Below are 26770 nucleotides of genomic sequence, written 5' to 3'. Positions count from 1 at the left end.
CAAGAGTCTTCTCCAACACCATAGTTCAAAAGCATCCATTTTTCAGACCTCTAATCCCAGACCTTCACCAAGCAGGAGGTCTCAGCTACACTGGGAAAGGCTGTTTTTGTTCTATTGATTATTCTAGGCTAGGGAACCACTTTGACTGGGATGGCTCACAGACCTATGAGCAATGCACAGCCTCACAGTCAAGAGCAGAAGAATGTCCCACAAGAAATGGCACAAGGCAAGCATCTGCAGCCTTACCCCAATTGCACACACGTATGTATCACTCCAGAAAGGGAGGCGACGCCTACTTCCTGTGAGATAAAAGGGAACGACCTAGCAACATTTAAATTGTAATGCTGGTCTGCCTGAATTTTGGGGAGAAAACCAATTTGATAGAGAGACATAGTATAAGACACTGGAAAAAAATTTACTGGAGTCAGACCTACCTGAGCCTGAATTCCACTTTCACCTCCCATCAGCTGTGTATGTTTTAGTAGCTCAGTAGTATCTGACTCTTGTGAGACTGTGGACTGTAGCCCTGCCAGGCCCTTCTGTCCATGGGGTTCTCCATGCAAGAAGACTGGAGTGGGCTGCTATTCCCTTCTCTAGACCCATCAACTACATGACTTTAGATAAAAAGTTAACTCTCTGAACCTCAGTTTCCTCATCTGATTATGGAAATAAAACCTATGGCCATGGGACTGGTGTAGAGGTAAAAATATGTAAAGGATGCAGAATGTGAAAATGTAATAAACAGTATTTATTAATTACAATTTTTAAAGATCTTAACTGGTATCACCTTTCTGGAGCAGTACTATGTAATCACAACTTTTAGAATGGATCTAAAAGATTTTAGAATGGATCTAAAAGAATGTATCTAAAATCTTTGGATACATGGACAAATTTTATTTGTGAAAATATATTCACTTAAGTGCAAACTAGTGAAAATAAATGCCCAATAGTGAGGACTGCATAAATAAATCTTGTACATCTATACTTCTCTGTAGTTACTTGAGCACGATGAAAACATCTCCACAAGGCAATAAGTACCTGCTTATGTTACAAACTAGTATATAATGTATAAATTACCTGTTTGAAAAGTCATGTTGTATAAATGTAGGACAAAAAAAACACTAAAGAAATAGATTCATTGTTAACAGTGATTATTTTTGGATGGTGGGCATGTAAGTTTTTCTCTTTACAAGCCTATAGTTTCTAAATTTTCTATAATGAAATACTCCTTTTTTTTTTTTTTTTGATGTGGACCATTTTTAAAGTCTTTTTTTGAATCTGTTACAATATTGAGTCTGTTTTATGTTTTGGTGTTTTGGCTGCGTGGCTTACAGGATCTTAGCTCCCCGACCAGGGATCAAACACCCACACCCTGCATTGGAAGGCAAAATCTTAACCACTGGACCACCAAGGAAGTCCCCCAAATATTCCTGGTTTAAAAGAGCAATAAAAACATTTCTGATTGCACAGAATTTTGCTCTGGTGGAGGAAACAGCCATATATTAAATAATGTAAGGCAGAGGAAAGTCAGTGTGAGATTGAAAGCTACACAAAAAGGAGAGAAAAAAAAGTGATTTATTTGGAAATGGAGGAGGGCTTCACTAGGGAGATGACCCTTAAGCTACACCTTAAGCTAAGAGTAGAAATGACAGAGTGAAATCAGGAAAGGTTAGGGAAGAACATTTCCAGCTAAGGGACCAGGATAAACAATGGTTATATATGCATGTGCATGCTGTATTAAACAAGGAAGATGGAAGCCTTGTTTGGCCAGATGGATGGATGGATGGGAGAGAGGGAAGGAAGGAAGGTGGGTGGGTGGGAAGGAAGGAGGGATGGAGGGAAGGGAAGGAGAAAGGAAGAAAATGCAATCAATAAACAAATGGCGAAGAGACTGTTAGCCAGAGGCTAGTTTTTAACCCTGGAGAACACAGAGGAAGGGATAAGGGCTTAAGTTCAACTTTTGCTGTTGATCAAGTAGGTGAAACTTTACCACTGATGGTTTCTAATCTCTTTCCCTGCCCAAACTCATGACCACTAATGTCCAGTCTTCACCGAACTCCTTGACCCTCTCACCCACTTGAGGCTCAACACGCCTACACACCAGGGCCCGGGAAACACAACCGCATTCACGCCAACACTCTCCTCCTTTTTTTTACACAACCTGTCCCAGGAGGCTTGGCCACAACACAACATGTGGGCTCGGGAAGGAAGCACTGAGTTTGCAGCTCCACCCGGGCAACGGTTCTCAGTGCGTGGAACTGACTGAGCCCCATCCTGAGCTTTCCCGTTTGTAAAGAGAAAGCCTTAAATGAAGACAGGGGGCACCTCGTTTGGCAAGAGGGGCAACGAGGGTCAGTGTGAACCCAGAACAGGACGGGGGTTCAGGGCAGGAGCCATGACCAGCCCGCCCTGGGGGCATCGGGCCATTGTCCCTCCCCCCCACTTGGCTATCACCCGCTGTGAGTCGGAGCAAGCCCTCAAGTTCAGGAGCAGCCCAAGGTCCAGGCAATTTCTCCTAAGAGGAAAGAGTCTGGGACTTCCTCCCGGCCTTAAGAGCCCAGGTCAAGCAGTTGGCTTGCAGCTGAATCACTTGGGGGGTGCAGGTGGGGGCGAGGGTGGGCAGAGTGAAGGGAAGTGCGTGGAGGCGCCTTCTCTCCAGGACCAACAGGGAGGCCCGGGCAGCTGAATCCGGGAGATCGGCAGTGCCAGAAGCAGCTGGACTTTCCCGGTCAGCAGGGAAACAGCTGTCCCGCTGCCAGGCTTTCGGGAGGCAAGAGGCAAAGGTGGTGTCCACAGGGTGAGTTGGAGCCCCCAGCGGCCCCCGAGGACCGAGGCCCTGCGAAAACAGGGCGCAGCTGCCGGTCAGGCGGTCAGGCTCTCTGACCCTGGACCTCACCCTCCCGGAGCACAACTCCCCGGAACCCACTTCTCCCGAGCTTGTCCATCACCACCCCAGACACGAGCGATCACTCACGGGCTGAGCCCTGCTGGCCCACTCCCCAGGGGCATCTCCCTCCGGTCCCTGCCCAGCCCCCTCGACTCAAGGGGGGTGGCGGTCACAGAAGCCAGGGGGGACAGCAGCCCGGCCTGTTTCTCAGTATGGACTCCCTCCCTTCCCCACACCCCGGGCCAGGGCTCTGGACAGCCATTTGTTCTTCCCTGAGAAATTCCTCCTCCCTGGCTTCGGGGGGGAGCTGGCCGGCAGAGCCTGAGTGGAAAATCAGTGAAGCTAATGGTGCAGCAATGCGGGAGCCAGAGCCAAGAGCACAGCCCTGGGGTGGCTCTGCCCGGCGTGGTCAGGGGGACACGCGAGCCCTCCCCGCCTCCCTCACAGCCTCTCCCGACCCCCACCCTCCGCAAAGCCCCATCCGGAACACTTGCCCACGCACCCTTCTTGGGGTACAAGAGCCACCCCTCCTGGGCAGGGGACAAGGCAGATGGTCTGGGGAAGTGGGGGTAGCCGGGCGCCCTGCAGATTCGCAGGTCCTGAGATCCTCCAGCCTTGTTCACCAGTGGCTCACCCTGCATCACCCTCTGCTCCACAGAATGCCACCCGCCTTCCGGCACTGGGGAGAAGAAGCTTCCCTTCAACGCCCCCCCCCATGTGAATCCGAAGCAAACAGGTTCTTTTTGCAAAATGATCTGATATGGGGGATGGGATGGGATAGCCACTGGACACACTGGCCCAGCAGACACCGGTCCTCTGGCTGCGCCGATCAGCTGCAGCCAGTGGGGCCACGGCCTGTAGGAGGCCAGCAGTGAGATGCCCTCTGGTACGATCTGGGGCTGCCCCCTGCAGCCAGGTTGAAATGCATACTGCTTTGGGTCCAGGAGAGCTGGGGGAGCCCCTGGGGAGTTGCCTGGGGCGGCCAGGGCCCGGGACTGGACTTGAAGCTGGGGTGATGTCTCCCGCGCCACTCGCTGCCTCCCCCACGGGCCCAGGTTTCTGCAGCACACAAAGACAAAGCCTCGCTTTGTGGCGCCCGGCTTCCAGGGGGCTTGCAGCCAGAAATGGAAACGTGCGGCTTTTCCATTAAGGGTAACCTCTCCCCCTTCAACCGGCCACCAGACTCCTTCAAATCTGGGTAGGTGGGAGGAGCTGTAAAACCCCAGCCATTAAATCGTTTATTAGTTGCAGGTTTCTGAGCATGTAGGCAAGTATTTTGAGAGTCTCATGTTGTACCCTCCACCATGGGGTCTGGGGGTTTTAGCCCAGGCTATTGCTTTGAAAAGGGGACAGGACCCCAACCCCAAGCTACGTGACAAGTGGTCTTGCAAGCGGTTTTGGATTCGTCCACTAGCTTTTCTCCAAGTCTTATTCTAAAAGAGAGAAAAATACACAGAAACAAGCCTCTTCAAGCTCAAAGTGTCTTTCAAGCCAGTGCTTATCTTTTTAAAGGGGCATTCTTACTCCTCGGTCCATGACCCCGCTTCGGTCTCCCCCTACCACTCCCCGACAAAGCCTGATCTGAAACCAGCTCAGCCTCTTTAAGATCCCAAACCAGAGAAGGGAAAGGAGAGGGGGAGAAGGAGGGAGGCTGGTTTTCCTGGAACCCTTATTAAATCAACTTTCCAAGGACAGCCAGAAACTCCAGGCCCTCCCCACTCCCCGAGGAGCATTTGCAGACTGGGGGAGGGGCTCTCAAGACACACACACACACTCACCACACTCACTCACAGCAAAGCCTTTCTAAAGGGGAAAAGCTCTCAGTCAGCAGGGTTTGGGGTAGTTTGTTTTAAACTTTTGGGCAAACCTTTTATATACAGTCCAGTCTTTTCTGAGGACAAGAACGGCATTGTCATTCAATAACCAGCAGTAATACTTTACATTTATGAGATACCTCATAGTTTACAAAGCATGGAGAAAGATTTTCCCTTAGGGTTTCAGACAGTGGGGGCTGTGGTCTGCCATCACCAAGCTCAGGATGGATAATCATGGGGAGGGGCTGACTCAACCATGCAGGGACCCGATGCCCATCAAGATGAGTGGATTTCCTACATCTGCATCCTAAGGCATTCCAAGCGTGGCCATGAAGCAAGCCTCTTTCCACGTGGTGCTTCCCCAGAAAAGGTACCCACAGCTCCCATGTACGGTTCATTGACTATGTTCAGCCAGGGTTCTGAGAGCTTTGCGGACTTTCACATCTGATATTCACAAGGACCTCTGGAGTAGATGTTCATTACCAATAAATATGACAGAGTGGTGGAGAGGGACAGCCAACAGGCAACAGTCGGTAAGAAATGGAGCCAAAATCAAAAGCGGGGCAGTCCAGGGGAAACGTAATGCCCATAGTACGCAGTACGTGAACATGAACATAATACATGAACAATCCAGGGAAAGCTTCATGCCCGTAGTACATGAACATAACATACATGAACGTTCACAGCAGTTTTAGTAATAACAGCCCAAAGTGTGAACAACCCAAATGGCCACCACCAAGTGAAGGGATACACATTCACCAGACAATTCCATCATGAGAAATTCTAGAGTAGGCAAAAGTAACCTACAGTGACACCTAGCAGATCTGCCGTTGCCCGAGTCCAGTGGACTGGCAAAGGGGGCACAAGGCAAGGTTTGGAGACGATGAAAATGTTTCATGTCTTTTTAACTGAGGGGGTAGTTACGTGGAATAATACGATATCCATCAAAACACACCAAACTCTACACTTATGATCAGTGCATTTTACAGAATGTAAGTGATAGCTCAGTTAAGCTGATTTTTTAAAACATGTCACTGTTCCTTCCTTCTTCACCATCATATCGCCTCCAAAGAGCCCCCTCCCACCCCCTCCCTCCTGTTCAGGGGAGTGGGACTTCGTCCTGACCAAGACTTCCAGCACCAACCCCCCCAGCTCCGCCCTCCACCGCTGCCCACCCTCCCCAGCTTCCTCTCCCAGTCTGGATGCAGCCAGAAGCTTCAGGACTCTTTTCCTCTGCCCCCCACTCCTTATGCTTGGACCCTTGGACATTCCTTTTCTGTTTACAGGAGCCCAGGCTCGAGATGCTTACTATTCAGTTTCTCTACCCTTATTCCCGGGCTGCAAAAGAGTTTGTTAGAGAAAGTGGAAAAAAAAAATACTTTGGGGTTGACCGTAAACTCATATCCTCAAACCTCACCCACCCCTCCTTGTGGCCATCCATTGCTGTGGCTGACCCCAATTTCTACCTGTTCCTCACAAACCTCCCATCCTGACTCATCGCCTTTACACTCGCCTTGTCTGTCTCTGAGGCTTCCCTGTGGCTCAGACGGTAAAGCGTCTGCCTGCAATGTGGGAGATCTGGGTTCAATCCCTGGGTTGGGAAGATCCCCTGGAGAAGGGAATAGCAACCCACTCAAGTACTCTTGCCTGGAAAATCCCAGGGATGGAGGAGCCTGGTGGGCTACAGTCTATGGGGGTCACAAAGAGTCAGACACGACTTCTCTTTCTCTGTCTGTGTCTCTAGTCACCCAGAGTTGACATCCAACCTACTTAAGCCTATAGGTTTTATTTCTATAGTATCTCTGCTATTTTTCCTTCTTTTACAATCCCCACCCTAGTTCACGCCCTTTCTCCAGCTAGACATTCAAAGCAACCATTTAAGTAACTTGCCTCTGCGACTTCCTAGTGGTTCACTGGTTAAGAATTCGCCTTCCAATGCAGGGGACATGGGTTCAGTCCCCGGTGGGAGAACTAAGACCCCACAAGCCATGCGGGAACTAAGCCGGCTACAACTAGAAAGGAGCCCACGTGCTGCAACTAACACCCGATGCAGCAAAAAAAAAAGTAACTCATCTCTCTGGCAACAGTGGTGGCAGCAGTCATAACTAATCCATGCTTTACCAGCAAATGCTTTATGTGGATTATCTCACTGCATCCTGTGTCATTCTCCCCATTTCAAAGATAAGCAAACTAAGGCTTAGTGTGTTTGAGTCATTTCATCAGAGCACGTAATGCTGCTGTTAAGTGGCAGAGCACAACTGGAACCTAGGTCTGTCTGACTTCTTCCTGCCACCCGTCCAAACTCAAATGCTTGAAAACCTGAAAGCCGCATCATGTCGCTTTCTGCTCAAGATTTTTCAAGACTCCCAGTATCTACCCCCATTTAAGTATAGTTTCCTCTGCAGGGCATTAAGGTTTCCATTTGCTAACTCAGTCCAATTTTTCCAGGCAAGATGTCCTCCAACCACCTATGCACCAGGTGAGTCATTCTCCGAACGTCTTATACATCCTGCCCCAGCACCCCCTCATAATGTTCCACCTGGAACACCCCTCATTTCCTTGCCACCCCCTGCCCATCCCTCTGGACCGTCTCAGAGGCTTTCTGCTGCCCAGCTTCCCTGGCATTCCCACTGCACTTTGTTATAACTCCGCTGTGTGGTCTAAAGACAGTCCACCCTGAATTTAGCTGCCATTGTACTTGCTACCCTCTACCTGATGGTGAACTCCCTGTGGGTAGGATGGCCCACCCCTGCCCCACTCAGGGTCTCCAATATGTTCCAGTCCAGGCCCTGCCTTCAGTTCTATCATGGAATGCAACAGGTACCTGCTTGCTCTAGCTTCTAGAAAGCCCCCTTCACCCTTCTCCCTCCTCCATCACCCTGCAAGGGGATAAATATGCTCACTCCTCATCTGTCACTCACACAGGTCCTGGGAGTGAGACTGGTGGCCCTCGACATGCAGTCACCATGTCACACGCACGACTGAGCCCTTCACCCACTGCCTGCCAACCTCCTCTGTTTCTGTCATCAGCTGCTGAGTCATAAGCCACACTACCTCTTGGCAGCAGAAATGCCCAAATATTAGTTCTCAAAGACCTTCAAAAGCTGCCAGGTGTGCTGTACCTGTAATCTCCATGAGGTATTTTCACAAGTCCGGAAAAATGCCATCAGCGGTGGGGGCACGTCTTTCCTGTTACTAAAAATCCCTCTGAACTCCCAATAAACTACAGGTCTCTACCAGCACCCTTGCCCCACAGTGCCGTTCAAAAATCTCTTTGAAATCCCTCCAGCAGTTTATCCGAAGCAAACCTCTTACCAAGCCTCCCAACTGGGCTTGTGAGACATGGTCAAAGACAGAATAGCAGGCCTATGGCCATGAGGGCCAACCCTCATAAAAGACGTGTCTTCGGAACGATTTCTAAAAGCCAGAGGTCTGTACAAAGCTCCCATGTCCCTCCATATCCTCTGTAGACCATCCAAGTTCTAAATCCAAATTCACAGGTCACTTATACCCCACTGCACTGCCCAGCCCCCACTTTAGACACCATCCAGCTTAGGGAGCTGGCTCTTGGGTTCCAACCAGAAGCTCTTTTTTCAGGAGGAGAAAAGCATAAACCCACCCTGAGCATGTCACCTCTGGCAGATGGATGTCATCGGCCTTCACAACCCAACCTCTGATGAAGCTGGCTGCGTTTCCTGGCAGGCCCCAGCCAGCTCAGGCGTTTCTCCTGCAGGCCAGGAGCCCTTTGCTTCACCTGGGATGGCGCCTGCCCAGCTGAGCACGTCACGTCCAGCCTGGCCCACCCTGCTGCTGGGGGCCATGTGCCCGCGCTGGCCCTCCGCCTGCGCCTTACCTTGCTCCGGCAAGGTCGGGGCCGGCCTGGCAGTGCAGAGCGTGGCTGTGACCAGCACGGCCCAGAAGAGGAGACACTTCCGGCTCCACATCCCAGTTCTGCGGTTAGAGGTTGGTGACCAGGCTCCACACCTCCATGGAGACTCCGCCGTGGGCTTGGTCTTCCTTTGCAAGCTGACTCTGGGGAGAAGGAAAACAAAACAAAACAAAACCCGAAGTTAGGAGGGTCTGAATGGCGGCGGGGGTGGGGGGTGGTCTCCCACATCGCAAGGAGGAAGAAAAACAGGGAAACCTGTCACACGGCCACCCTGCCCAGAAGGTGCCCGAAGCAATCTCTGACTCCTTCAGACACAAAGAAGGGAATTGTTGTCCTGCCCCAACGCTGAATTGGAGGTTAGAGGCCTTAATTAGACCAAGGAGGGCTTTAATTCACTCCAACAACTATTTACTGAGTGTGGACTGTTTCCCATATTGGGAAGATTGTCATCAAGTTCCCCAAGGCATGAGCCCCACGATCAATTGTGCTGGGAAAGCGAACAGCCTAGGAAAGTCTCCCAGAGGGGGCCCAGGGGTACGAACATGACCTCTCCTAGGTAAGTCTTCACTCCCTCGAAGGCACACCAACCCTTCAGTGAGGGGTGAAGAGAGATGAGGAATCATGGACTAAGTCCCCGGACTGAGAGCCAGGAGAGATGCTGACCCTTTCTGGATCTACACGGTGAGGAAGCTGAAATAAGCCATCTCCAGGGTGTTTTCTTTTTGTCTCTAAAACTGGATCCATCGCGGGGACCTCTGGTTCCAGCAGCTTTCCCTCATGGAGACAACACAACTCTCACCAGCTACTTAAACAGGGCCTCCAAGTGGGGAGTCGTGAGGTGGGGAGCCCAAGTTCTCCCCGAGACTGAGAGGCGACAGCAGTCGTCCAGCAGAAATGGATCCAGATGTGGGGAAAGGTCGTGCAGAAGAAGAAGGTTTCTTGCAAGGCCTGACTCAAAGATGGCTCATGCTAACCCCAGTGAAAGGCACAGACTGTGGCCCTTCATCCTTCTCCTGTCTGAAACTGTTAGTCGCCCAGTCGTGTCTGACTCTTTGCAACCCCATGGACTGTGGCCTGCCAGGCTCTTCTGTCCATGGGATTCTCCAGGCAAGAATACTGGAGTGGGTTGCCATTTCCTCCTCCAGGGGAATCTTCCTGACCCAGGGATCGAACCCAGGTCTCCCACATCGCAGGCAGATTCTTTACTGTGTGAACCACCACGCAAGTCCTGCTCATGTCCAGAGCAGCAACGTGTAAAACAGTCCTCTGGGGTCTTCAGGATAACGGTCTTTGCTGCTCAACCTTCCCTAAGTGATAAGCCTTCTGGGCCCCATCTGGGCTGCAAGGGGGTGACCCTCTCAGTCTTCCAGGTGGCTTTTGTCCTAAATACTCCAGGGAACCACCTGAGTTATTCAGAGAATCCACTTCCCCGGAACATGTCCTCATGTGGTGCTTCAGCCCGGCCTCCCCGGAGCCAGACAGGGCCCCTTGTGAGTGAGTCAGTCCCGGCTGGCAGAAAAACCCCTGGATTCCTGGCCTCGTTCTCAAGTGCCTGCCAGCGCGGAAGATGCAGGCACTGCCTGCGTCCCTCCCAAGGCTTTCCTGAAATGTTTTAATGATTTCAAATCAAACGAGAAGTAAACATTTCTGGTTTTCTGAATTTAGGAAAAGGACTAGACGAGACAGAATCGAGTAAGTATTTACTGAATACCTAAAACCCCTGCCAACTGTGGACTAGGTATGATTTTAAACTATAAAACTTCAGCTCTTCTTCACTATGAACTTTGGGGAGGGTGGGAATTATTATTGCCCTTTAAGCAATGGGAAAACTGAGACTCAAAGAGGTCAAGTGCTTTACCCAGGGTGCAGTGGGGAGGCAAGAGCATGGAGTCTCCATCACCTGGGCTTTCAGATGCCAGAGGGGATGATCAGGGACTTCCCTGGTGGGCCAGTGGCTAAGACTTCACGCTCCCAATGCAGGGGACCTGGGTTCAATCCCAGGTCAGGGAACTAGATCCCACATGCTGCAATTAAGGATTTGCATGGGGACTTCCCTGGTGGTGCAGTGGTTAAGAATCTGCCTTCCAATGCAAGGGACCTAGGTTCAATCCCTGGTCAGGGATCCCACATGCTGCAGAGCAAATAAGCCTTCGAGCTGCAATGAGCCACAGCTAAGATCCAACACAGATTTAAAAAAAAAAAAAAGAACTGCATGCTGCAACTAAGACCTGGAACAGCCAAATAAATAAATATATATATATAAAATGGAATGATCAAAACTGGCTCTACCGGATGCAAGCTCATTTTCTCCAGAGGGTAATTCCCCGTGTCTTACAGACACCATGTAGATGAGGACAGATCCCAGGTCACTCTGGCAATGGGAAAGGTTTTTCTTTTTTTTTCCCCAGTAACTTATTAATTGATTTACTTTATATTTGGCTGTGCTGGATCTCTGTGGCTGCACGCGGGCTTTCTCTAGTTGCGGCGAGTGGAGGCCACTCCCTAGGTGCGGTACGGGAGCTTCTCATTACAGTGGCTTTTGTTCCGAGCACAGCTCTAGGTGCACAGGCTTCAGTAGTTGCAGCGCGCGGGCTCAGTAGCGACTCACGGGCTTAGCTGCTCCGCGACACGCGGAACTTTGATTCTCAATTTCTTGGCTCAAGAGGAAGACCCTTGGAAGCAGCTCCTGGGTGTACCATCTAGGACACAGGACAGCCCTGATCCCCAGCCAGGGACAAAAGTGATGCTGGCCAGAGAATACGCCGAAACCACCTTCCACATCTTGTTACATCGATACACCAAATGCATGCAGGGCAGTCACCAAGAAAGGTACACCTAAGAACCTAAGTAAGTCCCCTAGGAACGGCCAGAGTCAGGAACGAATTTTTAGTATTCAAGGAGAAAGCATGGTATCATCTTGAGATGATAAAGCTGGTTTTCAAAGGTAGCAGGGAGGCAGGTCCCACCACTACTCGATCACTCTGCCTGCCCCCCCCCCAACCCCCAAGAGCCTGTCCACCTCCTCGCAGGTGGGGTCTGGCTGCTGGCCACCCTCTTCTGGCTCTGCGATCAACACATTTCAAACTAATCTGGCAGCTTCCCTGCAAAAGTCTCTTCCGTTCCTCCCTCTCTGGGCACTGAGTCCCCATGTCTGTAAAACAAAGGATGTTCAGAAAACCCAGCTCCCCGGGCAAACCCTTCTGGAACCAGAAGGTAAACTGGGTACCCATACTGTTGCGGAAAACACAGTGACACAAACCACTAGTCCACACGCTGTCTGGAGCCCTAGGGACTGCCCCCTCCCCCTTTACCTCACCTTCTTCCCATTCTACTAATTAAGGAATTCTTTAAGTCCCTTGGGGACAGTCTCCTTCCTCCACTGCTTGACAGATGTGACCGGTAGCCCCGCAGGTGCACACAGCAGCGGGCCCCGTCAGCCTCTCTCCAGCAGGCTGGTCTCCTAGGACTGGCAGCCCAGCTCTGGCTCTGGGTGCAGAGGTCCTCACTGGGGGGCGAGGAGGGGGAAAAAGAAGGAGGAGGGGCAGGCAGAGGACACGTGACATCTCAGTTTTCCCACTTGTCGTCAGAGGGAGCTGAAATATTATAGTTGCCTTGCCTACACCACAGGGGGTGACGAGCCTTAAACCCACAGCGTGGGTGAAAGGACTTGCTCTCTCCTCTTGAAAACACTAATCAAATGTAAGGAATTATCTATAAACATTGTGCTTTGAGTCACTCTCGGGGGACTTCGGTAATTGGCAACGGGAGGACATGAACTTCCTGCCTCTGCAAAACCATTTCTCCCTCTCCAGTCTTTCCAAACCCCACACTCTAGACCTTGGGGTCCCGTTCCGTGTGGCTCCTCGTGGCTATGGAACCCCTGAAATGTGGCCAGTGCGAGTCAGAATGTGCTGGAAATGAAAAGTACATACTAGAATGTAGTCTCTCAATGATTTTTTAAAATACTGATTACATGTTGAAATGATAATGTTTCACATATACTGATCCTGGTGAATTAATGAAAATGCATTTCACCTGTTCCCTTTTCAAACGTGGCCACTAGAAAACTGAGATCCCACATGGCCTGTGTTACACTGTAGGGGACAGGACAGCCCTGGGTAACCTCCACGGCCTGCCAAGCGCTTCTTCTTTGCCCTTCCTCTATCCTTGGCAGGCCACGCTCTCTCATTCCTGTCTCATTCTCCGAGCCCCGCCTCAAACTGCCACGTCTTCCACAAGTCTTTCTTGGGCGTTTTGAGGTTCCTCTGAATTTCCAAAAATGTCCACCATAGGTTGGCAAGCTCCTATACAGGAGGATCTACATTGGTTTACTCTTTGCTAATACCCTTAGCACCTAACACCTACACAGAGGATGCTGCTGCATTTGGTAACTGGATGAATAAATGAATGAAACAAAGAAGGGCTGATTGGAAAGAAAGTGACAGAGCTGCACTTGCAGAGAAGAGGTTGACAACGCCAGAGAAAGTCATCAGGCTCTCCCTGTTAGCCAGACAAACTCTGTTTCAAAGCATACCAACCTGGACATTTCTAAACATCTTGATTCCTCAGACTTGAGGAAGTAATGCCAAAACTTTAATCCCTTTAGATGGGAATAAGACTTCTTAACAGAAATGGTTGCTTTTCACCAAAGTGAGCATTCCCTACTCCCGGAGGAGAGTGGCAGGGCAAGTACTCCAGACATCCGACAACACATACGCAGCTCGGCATGCGAAATGTGAGTGGGTCCAACGGAAATGCTCATTTAAAAGTTTTGAGTCCTTGTAAAAAAAAGTGCCCAGATGTCCTTGGAAGTGAGGTATGTAAGAAATGAGTAATAAGAAGAGAAATTCTAACTGTCCCACCGTAATCTAGGAAGCCTTGCCACTGAAGACAGGATGGCTTGTGGACCACCAAACGCTTGGAGGTGTTCACCCAGGTGAGGGCTGTTTTCTTGGAGCCCAAACGTGGATCCTTGCAATTGCAAGCAGAATGGTGATGAGCAGGGAATTTCTGTCTCAGAAAGATGCAACCTTAGGGGGAGAAGCAATTCCCCCAGATCTGGGAGAGCAAGCAATAGCCCAGGTCTGGTTTTTAATCCTCTCTGGAAACCCCAGAATCTTCTCTGAAGCTCTGCATCTGGACTCCCAACAAGTCCCGGGGTTGACTCAGACCTTTTACAAAGCTCTGGGGAAGCCAAATGTAGACCTGTTTCCCAAGAGGAAATTAAAACTCCTCTCCAGTGAGGTGAGGCCTTTTCAAAGTAAAATGTTCGAATCACTTATTCTGTAGCTCCTTTTCCTCCAGCAGCAACAGGCTGAAACCTTCCTAGGAAGCTCTTAACCACGGCCATTTTGATGAGAGAGATTAAAAAATGGAGGCCTGAAGAAAGTGTTCAGAGGCCGCTAAAGGCCCAAGCTCACAGGAGCAAATCTCTTATTTTAGGACTCTTTTCTTTTTCAGGCCAAAACAAAAAGCACTCCCCAAACAAACAAAAAGCAGACAATTAAAAGCCTAAGCAGGCCAGCCTGATCTTGGTGGCTGGAGGCTACAGGAACAAAGCTGGACCGAACCTAAGTCTGGAGATGTTCGGATCCTCTCTCCCAGGAGGGGTGGGGCCATAGCACCTTCCAGGCTCCTTGTCTGTGTCTCCTCCTGCTTTTGGCTTCACTTGCTATTCTAAGGGTGCCTAACGGAACTTTCTCACATCCTCCATGGCCAGGAGCCAAGGAAAAGAAGTACCCAAGGCTGTCTACTTGGGAGCCAAAGAAAACAGTGCCCACTCTGGCCCAAATCCCATTCGTGAAAATGCCTCCCCAACGCGCGTTTCTTCGGGCACCGTCAGAGCAGACAGCGCGCAGCGCGCACACTGTCCAAGTGCCTCTTCACCCGGATGACCCTCATTAAAAAGCTGACATTCCGCTATGACTAAGAATAAATGCAGCAGATATTTCAACGAGCTCGTCACCCGCTGCAGTATGTAACCATCGCCGGCTGGAGCCGAGCCCCCCCGGCAGCCTCCCAGTCCCCAAACACCCTGTACTCCTCGGGGTTGGGGAGGGGGGGGTGGTCCACGGGAGCAGCCCATCTTCTCTAATGTCGCTGGGTTTTCCGCCCCCCGCCCCAACACCAAGGGCTCCCCCTGGGTCACTGGAAGGAAGGCTGATGACCCAGGCTTGGGGCGGGGGGTAATTAACCAGACAGAGGCACGTCCCAAGGGGCCCTGCTACTTAGCTTTTAAACAAACCTCAGGGAGGAAACCGGGAGCCCGGGCCAATAGTTGGGGGGGGGGGGGGGAGGAATGGGGAATGGCCACTTTCTGCCCCAGTCTCAAGGCTAAGGTTCTACAATTTAGACGGTTTTCCAAAAAAAGCGCAGGGCCGGAGGTGCAGAGGATAGAGCGCCATCTGCGGAGGAAACAGTCACCTTAATTACCATGTCTAGAGAAAGTGCGATTTCATTACAGCCTCCGAACGACCGCCCAAAGGAGGAAACCAGAGAAGTGTTTTCAATTTGAAAGAGGCTGGAGAGGAGAGGGTGAGAGACCAACTCTCTCCACCCTCTAGCAACTTTGGAACCAGAAAGCGCTTTCCTGCCTCAAAGGGCAGAACCAAAAAACCCTCAACAGGCCAACCCCTTTCAAACCTGCGGCCGGCGCGGACTTGGTAAAACGCCCCACGTTAGCCTCCGGGAGCGGCCGCCCAAAGAAAGAACTCCTTCAAAAACACCGAGGGAGCCACAGCCCGGGCCCCCCTCCCACGCCCAAGCCGCTGCGTCCCGGGCTCGCTCCCGGGAGGGTGGGAAAGGGGACGCGTGACGCCACCGCCGGGCGGCCCGACACCCGGCGGCGGGCTCCGGACAGGGTCAGACGCTCCCGCCGCTCCGGCTCTAACTGAAAAGGGAGGAGACTGCAATGCTCCGCTTCCAGAAACTTCTGTCAGGGCCAGTTCTGGGTCAGACCGATGGCCAAAGAGGCCATCACTTATCAGATGAGATGTTGTCACCCCCCTAAACCTCGGCCCCCTCGCCGGCGACGCCTCTTTCCCGCACGAGCCAGAAAGCGCCAGCACAGCCTAAGTACCCTGGCAACCAGGGTAACTTCTTTTCTCCCCCAGTCCCAGCGCTTCGTCCCCGAGTCTTAAGAAAAAATCATAAAGAGCGAGGTGGTGAGGACAAGTTACAGAATCCCCGTTTCGATCCGGGGGAGGGGGCAGGGAGGAACAGGGACGTTCAAGCGGCTGCGGGGTACCCGGGTGGCGTGAAACGGAACCAGATGTAGCGGCGGCTACATCTGGAAAATTGGGGGGGGGGGGGGAGTAGTGGTGGTGGTGAGGTGGGGGGAGACACCGCGGAAACTTTGAACAGGGCCAAAGCCTCTGGGTCCAGAAAAGAGATGCAGGTTTCACCGCTCCCCAAGCCCTCCGCTCCCCAACCAGAGGCATCTGACTGCTTTCATAGGATCTGGGTTAAATGATTCCATCTACAACGTCAATAAATTCCTCTGCAAACGAAGGTTCCAGCCCCTCTCTTCTCCTCACCCCAAACATAGCGGGAAAGGGGAGCGGGAAGGGGGCAGAGGGCTCTGGGCCCGCGAAGCAACAAGCATCCGAGCTGAGCGAACCGCACCGGACAAAACCCTCATCCCTTCCCCCACCTTCTCGAACCAGATAGGAACTGACCAATCCCCGCCCCCCGACCCCGTAACGGGGCTTAACCTCACCCGCTGGGCGCCCTCCCCTTCCCCAAACTCCCGACCCTTTCAGAGAGGGGCTAAGTCGGAGATCAGCGCCTCTGGAAAAAGGGAATTCCTTTCTCGCTCTTCGCTGAAGCAGCTTCAGCCATTTGGTGACGACACCCCCCTTTAAAACCGACTGGAAGAGAAGCGAACCGACCCCTCCACTTCCTTCCCCCTTCAGGCCCCCAGCCGCCCACCAGCCCGCGGCCGTGACCCCAGACTTTCCCGGAAATGGAAAAGGACTTAGAAAGACCCCGGATTTTTTTCTTTTCTTTTCTTTTTTTTTTAGCGTTCCACCCAAAGCTACCTGCTGGATCGGGGAGACTCCCCACGGATGGACTAAAAGGAGATGGTGTGGAATGCAACTCACACACACACTCTCACACACACACACACACACACCCCACCTCGCTGCCCACCCCCGCCCGCCTCCCCAGGCCCAAGAAACCCAGGGCCGCCGCCGCCTCGGCCCCGGGCCCTGTCCCTCCCCGGACTCACCGCGGAGCCGCCGCCGCCTCGCCAGCTCCCCAGCGCGAGTTGGCGGAAAAGTTGGGCGGCGGGACGGGCGCGGGGAGGGGGCGCAGAAGGCGACGCGAGCGGAGGGAAGGGAGGGGAGACAAAAGGGGGGCGCCGGGCGCTGGGCAGGGAGCCGGGGGTGGAGAGGGGCGGGTAACGAGCGGAGGGAGGCGCCGGACCCGACTGCGCTGCGGCGGGGAGAGCGCGCGGCCGGGAGGCTCCGGCGCCGGGGGGCCGCCCGGGACGCCGAGCCCGCCCCGAATCCGGGGGCGCCGCGGCTCTTACCTCACTCGGCGCTGCGGTTCCGCCTCTGGAGAGTCCGCCGTGGCTCGTGCGGGCGGGCGGGCGCCCGTGTCCCTGGCTCCGGCCCGCCGCCCCCGGGCTCCGCTCGGGTCCTGGCGGGGCCGCGAGAGCCCCCGCGGCCGGCGCTCGACTCCCGGTGGCGCTCGGGGCTCGGCGCCTCCAGCCCGGGCGGGAACAATGGAGCCGAAGCTGGTGCCCCGGAGGCGGGGCGGGGGGAGGGCTCCCGTCCGCCGCCCGGGGTCTCCAGACCCTGTGGCCCCCCCCTCTCCAGCACCGGGCGGCGGCCCTCAGGCTTCTGGCTGCCCGGGCTCCATCGCCCGGCGGGGGCCCCGGCGCCGCGGCGTGTCCGACTGCCGCCCTGGTCCCCTGCGCCCCGCGGGGCGCCCCTCGGACCGGAGAAAAGTCCTCGGGCTCCGCCGCTCTTCCAGCTGCGGCGCGCGCTCTCGGCCGGGGAAGGCGAGGTCGCCGCAATGCGCTAAGCGGAGTCTCGGGGCTGTCCGGACGTCGCCGCCCAGCTCTGAGCACAGCCCGGGCTCCTCCGCGCGCTGCGGCTGGACCAGACTTCGGGCTCCCGCGCCGCGCCGCCGCCGCAGCCGAGGCCGCCGCGCCAGTGCCCGCAGGAGCGCTCCGAGCGCTATGCGCCGGCAAGGCGCGAGGGCTCCCTCTCACTCCCACCCCGCGCTGGTCCCACCTCCTCCTCCTCCCCCTGCCACTGCCTGCTGGGCCTTGTAGTTCTGAGCCGAGGGCCCCCGAGAAGGGGGGAGCGGGCAGAGCCGCCTGGCGTTCCGCTGCTCCTTTGCCTCGGTCTGTCTGGCCTCCTTTGGCGCGCGTGCGCCCCCGCCCCCCCCCCCCCCCCCCGATCTGAGCCCCTCCAGGAGGGCGCACGAATTTCGGGCCGTGGACGGATGAGCAGTTGGAGGGGTGGAGATGAGACCCTGTAGCCTTGCACATGGTAGCACTTTGGTGTCTGACCGTGTGCCTTGGGGAAACGATATTCTTGCTCTGTATCTCAGTTTTCACATCTGTAAAAGGGGATGGCAAAGAGATCAAACCAGTCAATCCTAAAGGTCAGTTCAGTTCAGTCACTCAGCCGTGTCCAACTCTGCGACCCCATGGACTGCAGCACGCCAGGCTTCCCTGTCCACCATCAACTCCCCGAGCTTGCTCAAACTCAAGTCTATCGAGTCAGTGATGCCATCCAACCATCTCATCCTCTGTCGTCCCCTTCTCCTCCTGCCTTCAATCAGGTCTCCAGCATCAGGGTCTTTTCAAATGAGTCGGTTCTTCACATCAGGTGGCCAAATTATTGGAGCTTCAGCTTCAGCATCAGTCCTTCCAGTGAGTATTCAGGACTGATTTCCTTTAGGATGGACTGGTTGGATCTCCTTGCAGTCCGAGGGACTCTCAAGAGTCTTCTCCAACATCACAGTTCAAAAGCATCAGTTCTTCCCTGCTCAGCTTCCTTTATGGTCCAACTCTCACATCCATATATGACTACCGGAAAAACCATAGCTTTGACTAGATGGGCCTTTGTTGGCAAAGTAATGTCTCTGCTTTTTAATATGCTGTCTGCATTGGTCATAACTTAACTTTTCTTCCAAGGAGCAAGCGTCTTTTGATTTCATGGCTGCAGTCACCATCTGCAGCAATTTTGGAGCCCAAGAGACCAACTCTAAACATTCATTGGAAGGACTGATGCTGAAGCTCCAATACTTTGGCCACCTGAGGCAAAGAGCTGACTCACTGGAAAAGACCCTGATGCTGGGAAGGATTGAAGGCAGGAGGAGAAAGGGGTGACAGAGGATGAGATGGTTGGATGGCATCACTGAGTCAGTGGACATGAGTTTGAGCTAACTCTGGAAGATAGTGAAGGAGCGGGAAGCCCCTTGTGCTTGGAGTCGCAAAGAGTCAGAGACGACTTAGCCACTGAGCAACAAAAAGGGGAACAATAACACTTCCCATATAGAGCTGAGGATTAAATGAGGGCCTGCCACAGAGTTACTGAGCAAAGTCAAACTGCTTTTATTCATGAGAAGTTTGATGGCTCCTCAGACACTTCTCTTCCATCTCACTTTCCCAAACACGTGGCCTAGGTTTTGTGGTCCAGGGGTGCTGAGTCTTGTCAGTTCTGCGGCACCATTCTTGGCCTACGGAAGTCTTCAGCCTGGAGCGAATGTTTCAGAAGCAAAGAGTGAGAGGAGCTGAAAGGTGTTGATTTGGAACTTGATCAAAGCCCACCCAGAGCACACTCCAGTACTCTATGGAACTCGAGGGAAAGTGGCTAAAATGCCCTTTCCCGTGGGTCCTTCTGCAGGCTGGTATAATCTAGTGGTTCCCTGATCCAAATGGACATCAGTCCTCCCAAAAACTTCTGAAAAATAGAAATTCTTGGACATGCTCAGACTTGAGAGATCAGGCTGTCCCAGGAAGGAGCAAAGAGTTTATATTTTTCAGTCGCTCCCACGGGGTCAGGTAGGGGATCCCCGGCAGGTGAGAGGTGTGCCACCCTAGATATGATAGATACCTTCTTTCTGACCCACTACTTAAGAACTGTTTGATTTTGGACAAGTTATACATTTGAAAGAAATCAAGACCTGTTTACATGTTTTCCCTCAGTTGGCTGGGGCCCCCTCACAAGGTTGTCACCAGAATCAAATAAAATAATGGATGTCAGTGCACTCAAAAGTGTTACTTTTGATATAAATAAAGTTGCTGTGTAAGTTACTGGTAGGGCCTGTTCCGTGATCCTCATCTCATTGAAACCCACAAGGTTGTGGAAGCTCAAAAACTGAACAAGACAATGCCCTCCCGCCCCGACATTTAAGGAAAGTATCTCCAAGTTATTTCTTTTCTTTTATGGCTGTGCTGTGTGGCTTGTAGGACCTGAGTTCCCCCACCAGGGATGGAACCCAGGTCCTAGAACTGAAAGCATCAGGTCCTTACCACTGGACTGCCAGGAATCCCTCCAAGTTAGTTTTTTATTGGACCAGCAGGTAATAGAATAGTTACTACCATAGCGTTGTTCACATAGTAGGAGCTCAGTACATGTTTATGGACTGACTGACAAGTAAATAAATAAATATTTACAAATGAATGAAAGAACGTTAATACAAAGCAAGAGCTCACATATTTGTGGAATAAATGAACTTCAGTCATCAATTTTTTAATTATTCTTTTTAGGTTTTACATTTAGGTCCATGGACCATTTTGAGTTGATTTTTATAAATTGTGCAAGGCATGGTCAGTTATTGCTGTGTTTTTTGTATAGAGGTATTCAAGTTTTCTAGCACCATGTGTTGTTCTGTACCACATTGATTGTGGGATCATAGTTCTCCAACCCAGAATGGAACCATCAGGTCCTGCGTTGGAAGGTGGAGTCTTCACCACTGGACCACAGGGACATCCCAGTTATTGTTTATGGAGTTATCCCCACTGTGAGCTTATCTCTCCACCCTTCAACCCTTTTGCTCCTGATTAGGTTCTATTCATTGGAAGGACTGATGCTGAAGCTGAAGCTCCCATACTTTGAGCACCTGATGCAAAGAACTGACTCATTGGAAAAGACTCTGATGCTGGGAAAAATTGAGGGCAAAAGAAGAAGGGGGCAACAGAGGATGAAATGGTTGGATGGCATCACCGACTCAGTCGATGTGAGTTTGAGCAAGCTCTGGGAGATGGCGAAGGACAGGGAAGCCTGACGTGCTACAGTCCATGAGGTGGCAAAGAGTTGGACACGACTTGTTGACTGAACAACAACAAAACGAGTTACCTGTATATTATGCCTCTTTCATTTTCTTTCTTTATAAATTTTTATTTATTTATTTTTGGCTTCCCCGGATCTTCATTGCCTTGCGCATACTTTCTCTAGTTGCAGAGAGTGGGGGCTACTCTTCCTTGTGCGGTGGGGCCTTCTCATTGCTGTGGTTTCCCTTGTTACGTAGCACAGGCTTTAGGCATTCTGGCTTCGTGGCTGTAGCACATGGGCTTTGCTGCTCCATGGAGTGTGGAATCTTCCCAGAGCAGGGATCAAACCCATGTCCCTTGCACTGGCAGGCTGATTATTATCCACTGTGCCACCAGAGACCTCCACCACCTTTATTTTAAATCCTGCTCATTCCAGCCCTGTAAGAAGGCCAGACTCACACTCCTCCCCCTAGGAGGGGCCTTCCCAGCCAATCTCGGCTCTATGAGTCCCTGGGACCCCTACTGACCTTCTGGTATATCCCACTGGTTTGATAGTTAGCAAAACTGGTAGCTCACTCGGTAATGAGTCTGCCTGCAATGCAGGAGACCTGGGTTCGATTCCTGGGTGGGGAAGATCTCCTGGAGGAGGACATGGCAACCCACTCCAGTATTCTTGCCTGGAGAATGCCATGGACAGAGGAGCCTGGCGGGCTACAATCTGTGGGGTCACACGAGTCAGACACGACTGAGTGACTAAACACACATTACTTTGTTAGTTGTCTTTTTTCACTCTTTCTTCTAACCAGCTCCCAAACTGTCTTAGGGCCTGGTTCCCATCTAGTATCTGACCTAGCTCCAGATTCCTCTCAGGAGGTGTTTCATTATATTGTTGATGAACTTGATTACAAACGTGGGTGACCAGACAAGGCAATATAGTTGGAGAGGAAATACAAGCCAAGACAGTCCAGCATTTAACATCCAACTACTGTTTTCAAACTTTATTACTGCAAGAGAAGAGATCACATTTCTTCTTTCTTTTTTTTTTTTTTTCCATTTATTTTTATTAGTTGGAGGCTAATTACTTTACATCATTACAGTAGTTTTTGTTATACATTGAAATGAATTAGCCATGGATTTACATGTATTCCCCATCCCAGTCCCCCCTCCCACCTCCCTCTCCACCCGATCCCTCTGGGTCTTCCCAGTGTACCAGGCCCGAGCACTTGTCTCATGTACCCAACCTGGGACATTTCTTCTTTCTAATTCTTCTAAAACAGGGAGTTTTCTAGTCTTATTTATTTTCTGACCCTAAGGCATGTGGTCTTATCTCCCTGACCAGGGATTGAACCCGCACCCGCTGCTTTGGAAAGTGAAGTCTTAACCACTGGGCCACCGGGGAGGTTTCCAACAGGGTTTTAATTAATTAATTTATTTAATCCAGCCCTTTTGCTTTCTGATTTGGAAGCATTTTACAGGTATCTTGAACCCCACAGATGATGCTGAAGAATGTGTCCTTAATTTCAACAGAAAATGTTCAAATGTTGTTTTGATGTTCTGATGCTTGTCTGTTTGTTGTTGAGTGGCATCAGCCTGGGGTTAGGAAACGTCTCTGCAGGTTTAGCAAGAAACCAAAATGAAAGCAAGTGGTCAACTTGGTAGTTCTCGCTCCCTGAGTTCTCAGGGAAACAGCCAAAGACAGCACGGGAAAGGTGAGAAACCCGGAGAAGGAATGAATGAACAGGCCGTCCACAGACCTTGGATGGGGCTCCTGAGTCATTGCGAGGCCGGGGCCTCTTTCCTCCCAGCCCAGCTCCCCTTGGGCGCTGCTGCTCCCCCTTCATCTTCCTGAAAGGGGGACCCTCCACTGGAGGATCGGGGCCCCAAGCCAGTGAAGGGAGTGCCTCCCCAGGGCGGCCCCGGCCTCTCCAGGCAGAGAGGGGGTCAGACCGCTGCTCTGCTTCTCCATCCTGCTCTGGGGACTCCTGGCACCTTGCCTCTCCGCACAGAAATATAATCGTCCCTCCGAGATAACAAGAGCTGGGAGGGTCGGGGAGGATCTGTAGGTCCCTCGCCCTGCCAGCTAGATGTCTGGGGGAGTGGGGAGGGGGACAAAGGCCCACACGGGCTCGAGGACCTGATAACCGGCTGGGGACCTGTTGCCTCCTGTGTCTGTGGGAGGAGGTGAGCAGTGCTGAATGAAACCCAGTGAAATGGAGCTCTCCCCAAAGCCCGATCGGGTGTCTTTGTTTGGGAACACTGCAGAAAAGCCCTTCTCTCCTCCTGCAGTGTCCTCAGACCTCTTCCGCGAGAAGGCAGGCCCTCCCCCTCCCCAGGGCTCCTGCTCCATCTGAGTCTAGTTATTTTAGGGCTCAGCTGTTCCGGCCAGCGATGAGGACCCTTGCTCCGCTGGCGTGGCCCTGCAGAGCTGACACCTCCCTCTTATGGAAGAGTGTGGAGGGGGAGGCTAGCAAAGTCTACCACCAGCGGGGCAGGAGGGGCTCGAGAGCAGCTCTAGCCAGCTCTGGGGGTTCCTCAGACTTAGGGGGGCTACCAGCAGAGGCTGGACTGGTTGCAGGGGAGCAAACTTGGGAAGAGGGAACCGTCTGGATTTCTCCCTCCACAGTGGAGGTTCACAGGTCCCCAGGAGCAGGTGGGCCGCCCAGCCTTTTGCCCCAGGCTCCTGGAGTTAGGGAGCAGCAGTCAGTTACCATCTGGCTGCCATTTGGTGACCCCTGGCTGTTCTCAGCACAGCTTCAGCATATCGAGGAAGGGAGGGTCTTGTTTGGCTTGGTGTTTCTGTAAATAACATTTCACTCTCTCCCGACCAACTGACAGTGGGAAAGAGAGGTCTCAGATTCTCTGGCCCGAGTGCAACATTTATCCCCCGAGCACTGGGGCGGGGTGGGGGCGAGGGGGACATCGCCTGTGTCAGGCACTGTGCTGGGCACAATGGGTCTGAAGAATGAACGAGATTGAGGGTGAGCTCACCCCCAGAGATGAGCCTCTGGGAGCTGACAGTCTTGTCGGGGAGTCAGGGGCACCTGCTGAGTATTTGGGGAGGAAGTGGCTCAGGGGAGGTAATAATGCCTGAATCTTGAAAGCCAAAAGCATGTGAAACTCACAGGCCCGTGTGGGATGCTGAAGGGAGGCGTGCGTGGAGGGAGAGTGCATGCATGTCGGGATGCTGAAGCTTCTGAATTGGCTTGCTCTGGAGGGATGAACTCAGTGCTGGGCACAGAACACGTGCTCCGTAAATGCTAACCTTACTCTTCCATTTTAACCCGGGATCACCTCTTTGGGTGCCTTTTTTAAGGTATCTTTGTGGTGGCACTATCCAATCACCACTACCCTCAGATCCTCTGTCCAAGATCTGCAGTAAAGGATATATTTTTTCCCACTAATCTCCTCCTTCCTTGCTGACCCCATCAAGATAAGCAGCCCCTTTTGTTACAGATTTAACCGTGAAACAAGAAGAAAATAACAAGAACACATATGGAGAAGCTAACAAGGCTTATAAAACCTCCACAATCCTAACAGCCATGGTCCCCGGTCTAGGTTTCAGACCCCCTCCAGGATGCTCATGGCAAACCAGCTGGCCTCTTGTCCTCTGCTTTCCTTCAGAGCTCCCTGAACTATCCCCTCTTTCTGACCCCAAATTACAAATCTTCTCCTGGTAAAAGCTGCCCATCCCAACCTCTGTGCTGGGGAACTGAGAGGTGACAGAGGTGGCAGTGGCCGAAAAGTGGACATTTGCATTTCTGAGGACTCCCCAGGAGTAGAGAACCCAGTTCCTGAGGCTTCTGCCCTGCCCAGGGACAAAGATCAAAGATGAAGGGTTAGACTGGGATACACCTTTGAAGTGGATTCCATCCAAGGATATGCTAAGAGTTGCAGATGACTTCTCCTGGGTTGTTAAGAACTTTTGGTGATATCGGACAAGCGGGGTCAGAGAGAAAAAGAATTTAAAAATAGACAGTGTTAGGTTAGGAGAGATAGACATGCATTTTAAAAGACGGAGAGATGAAGGTGTCAGTGAGGGTGTGGGAAAACGGACACCCCACATGCTTGTTGGTGAGAGTGCTGAGGGTATAGGCTCCTTGGGGACCATGTCATAATATTTATCAATGTTTAAAAGGTACATACCTCACATACTCTTTGACCCAAAAATTCTTCTTTTAGGAATTCAAGATACAGATGTCCTCATATATATGTAGAAAGACGGTGTATATAATATATACTAATATATAGATATGTTTATATAAAAAGAGTATGTATATAATACATGGATATAGATATGTTTATATAATCTATATGATAGTCACTGCAACACTGTGGCTCCAAAACACCATACAGACTCATCCATAGGGCAATTGGTGAAATAAATCGTGGTCTATAAATGCAAAATTGTGCATTTATTAAAAGGAATATGATAGATCTATATGGAAGGGAAAGAGCAAGAAGCTTTGGACTGTATGTGTAACAGATCACCTGTTTAAGAAAACAACAGGGGCACATACACCATTACACAGGCAGATACCTGCCTGCCTGCCTCCCGCTAAGTTGCTTCAGTTGTGTCCGACTCTTTGCGACCCCATGGACTGTAGCCCATCGGGGTTCTCTGTCCATGGGATTCTCCAGACAAGAAAACTGGAGTCAGCTGCCATGCCCTCCTCCAGGGAATCTTCCTGACCCAGGGATGGAACCACCGTCTCCTGCATTGCAGGCAGATTCTTTACCGCTGAGCCACCGGGGAAGCCCATTTGCACATACCTATATATGTATGTGTTTATCTAATTGTAGATTACCTGCAAGGAAACTCTCACACACACAACAGGTGAATTGAATGTCTAGAGTGTAGGGGTGGGAAGGGGCCCTTCAGACTACCCTTTTGGACACTATAAAAATTTCATCCTATGCCTATATTTTTTCCCTCTTAGTTGAATGTCATTATTTAAAACAAAGCAAAGTTCTATGAACTAAACTGTTATTGGCGGTTTCCTTTGTGATGTGGTTATAGGACGCTTATGTTGTTTGTTTACATACCTTTCTATCATTTGACGTTTGGGAGCGGAGCTTGTCTGTAGAGTGGTTTCTGTAGTTGATCAGGCCGAGTGCTGGGTGTGTGTTTCTGTGCGATTCTCTCCTTACCTCTGTCAAAGGGAGGTGGCACCTTCTTTTGCCCCTGACCATGTACTACTTTTGTGATCAGCAAGATAATAAAGTAATGATGATATGATGATGGCATGTGTGGAAACAGCAAAGGTACATTGAGTGCTATGACTTTATCTTCAGTAATCATGGAGACACTTACCACCAAAGCACGTCCACGGGGACAGCATTTAAGTGGCCACTCTCAGGCCTTCGCAGATGCACCCATTCTTTCTTTCACAGTGACCGCAATCCCAAGCACTCTGCAAAGTGGCCCCTGATCGGAAGAGAGAGGGGGAGAACGTGAGAGTTGATTTCTGAGCAGAGGATTATAAACAGCGCGCTGGAATCAGAGAGGGCAGCAGACCCCTCCCATCATGAGTCGTTCCTGAAACCAGCTCTCCTTTCCACCACCAGTGCAGGGCCCCAGGGCGGGGTGCTGGGGTGCGGGGTGGGGAGACTCTCCCAGAGTCAGAAGCAGGGTCCTCTCCTGCTGTGCCCTGTAGCCCATGAGTGACTTCGGTCAGCAGTCCAAGGCGGGGGGAGCCAGCTGAGTGAATTGGGGTGGACTTCTGAGACCTTACTAGGAAACCGTCCAGATGAGTGTTCAGTCTTAGGGGAAGTTTCTCGCCAAAGCTAGGCAAAGGCTAATAATTCACTGTTATTCCCAAAGTCACTTGTTTGACTCTCATAGGTTTCTAAGCACATGAGCTTATTTTCTAAGAAGTGTATAGGAAATGCAAATAGCTGCTTTAGGGTTGATCTCTCTGCCTCAGCCTTTAAAAAAAAAAAAAATG

At 51.7% G+C, this 26770-nt stretch overlaps 1 protein-coding gene across 9 annotated transcripts in view; it reads right to left on the bottom strand.

Annotated features, from left to right (window-relative positions):
• FGFR1 (fibroblast growth factor receptor 1) overlaps positions 1–17422 on the bottom strand; it is a 50238-nt gene extending 32816 nt beyond the window's left edge. For 3 of the 9 annotated variants that reach the window (XM_020876321.2, XM_020876322.2, XM_070459876.1), the window contains exons 1-2: positions 16821–16965; positions 8555–8733 (exon numbers count right to left, since the gene is read on the bottom strand). In XM_020876321.2, the coding sequence (XP_020731980.1) occupies positions 8555–8645 (91 nt within the window). In that variant the 5' untranslated portion in view covers positions 8646–8733; positions 16821–16965. Of the gene's footprint in view, positions 1–8554; positions 8734–16820; positions 16967–17123 lie in introns of those variants that run through there. The other 6 variants (XM_020876324.2, XM_070459877.1, XM_070459878.1 and 3 more) reach the window with 3 other exon arrangements.
• Positions 17423–26770: the final 9348 nt, after the last annotated feature.

The sequence above is a fragment of the Odocoileus virginianus genome, chromosome 32 (genome assembly GCF_023699985.2).
Source record: "Odocoileus virginianus isolate 20LAN1187 ecotype Illinois chromosome 32, Ovbor_1.2, whole genome shotgun sequence".
Lineage (NCBI taxonomy): Eukaryota > Metazoa > Chordata > Mammalia > Artiodactyla > Cervidae > Odocoileus > Odocoileus virginianus.
This window is presented reverse-complemented; position numbering and strand designations above follow the sequence as displayed.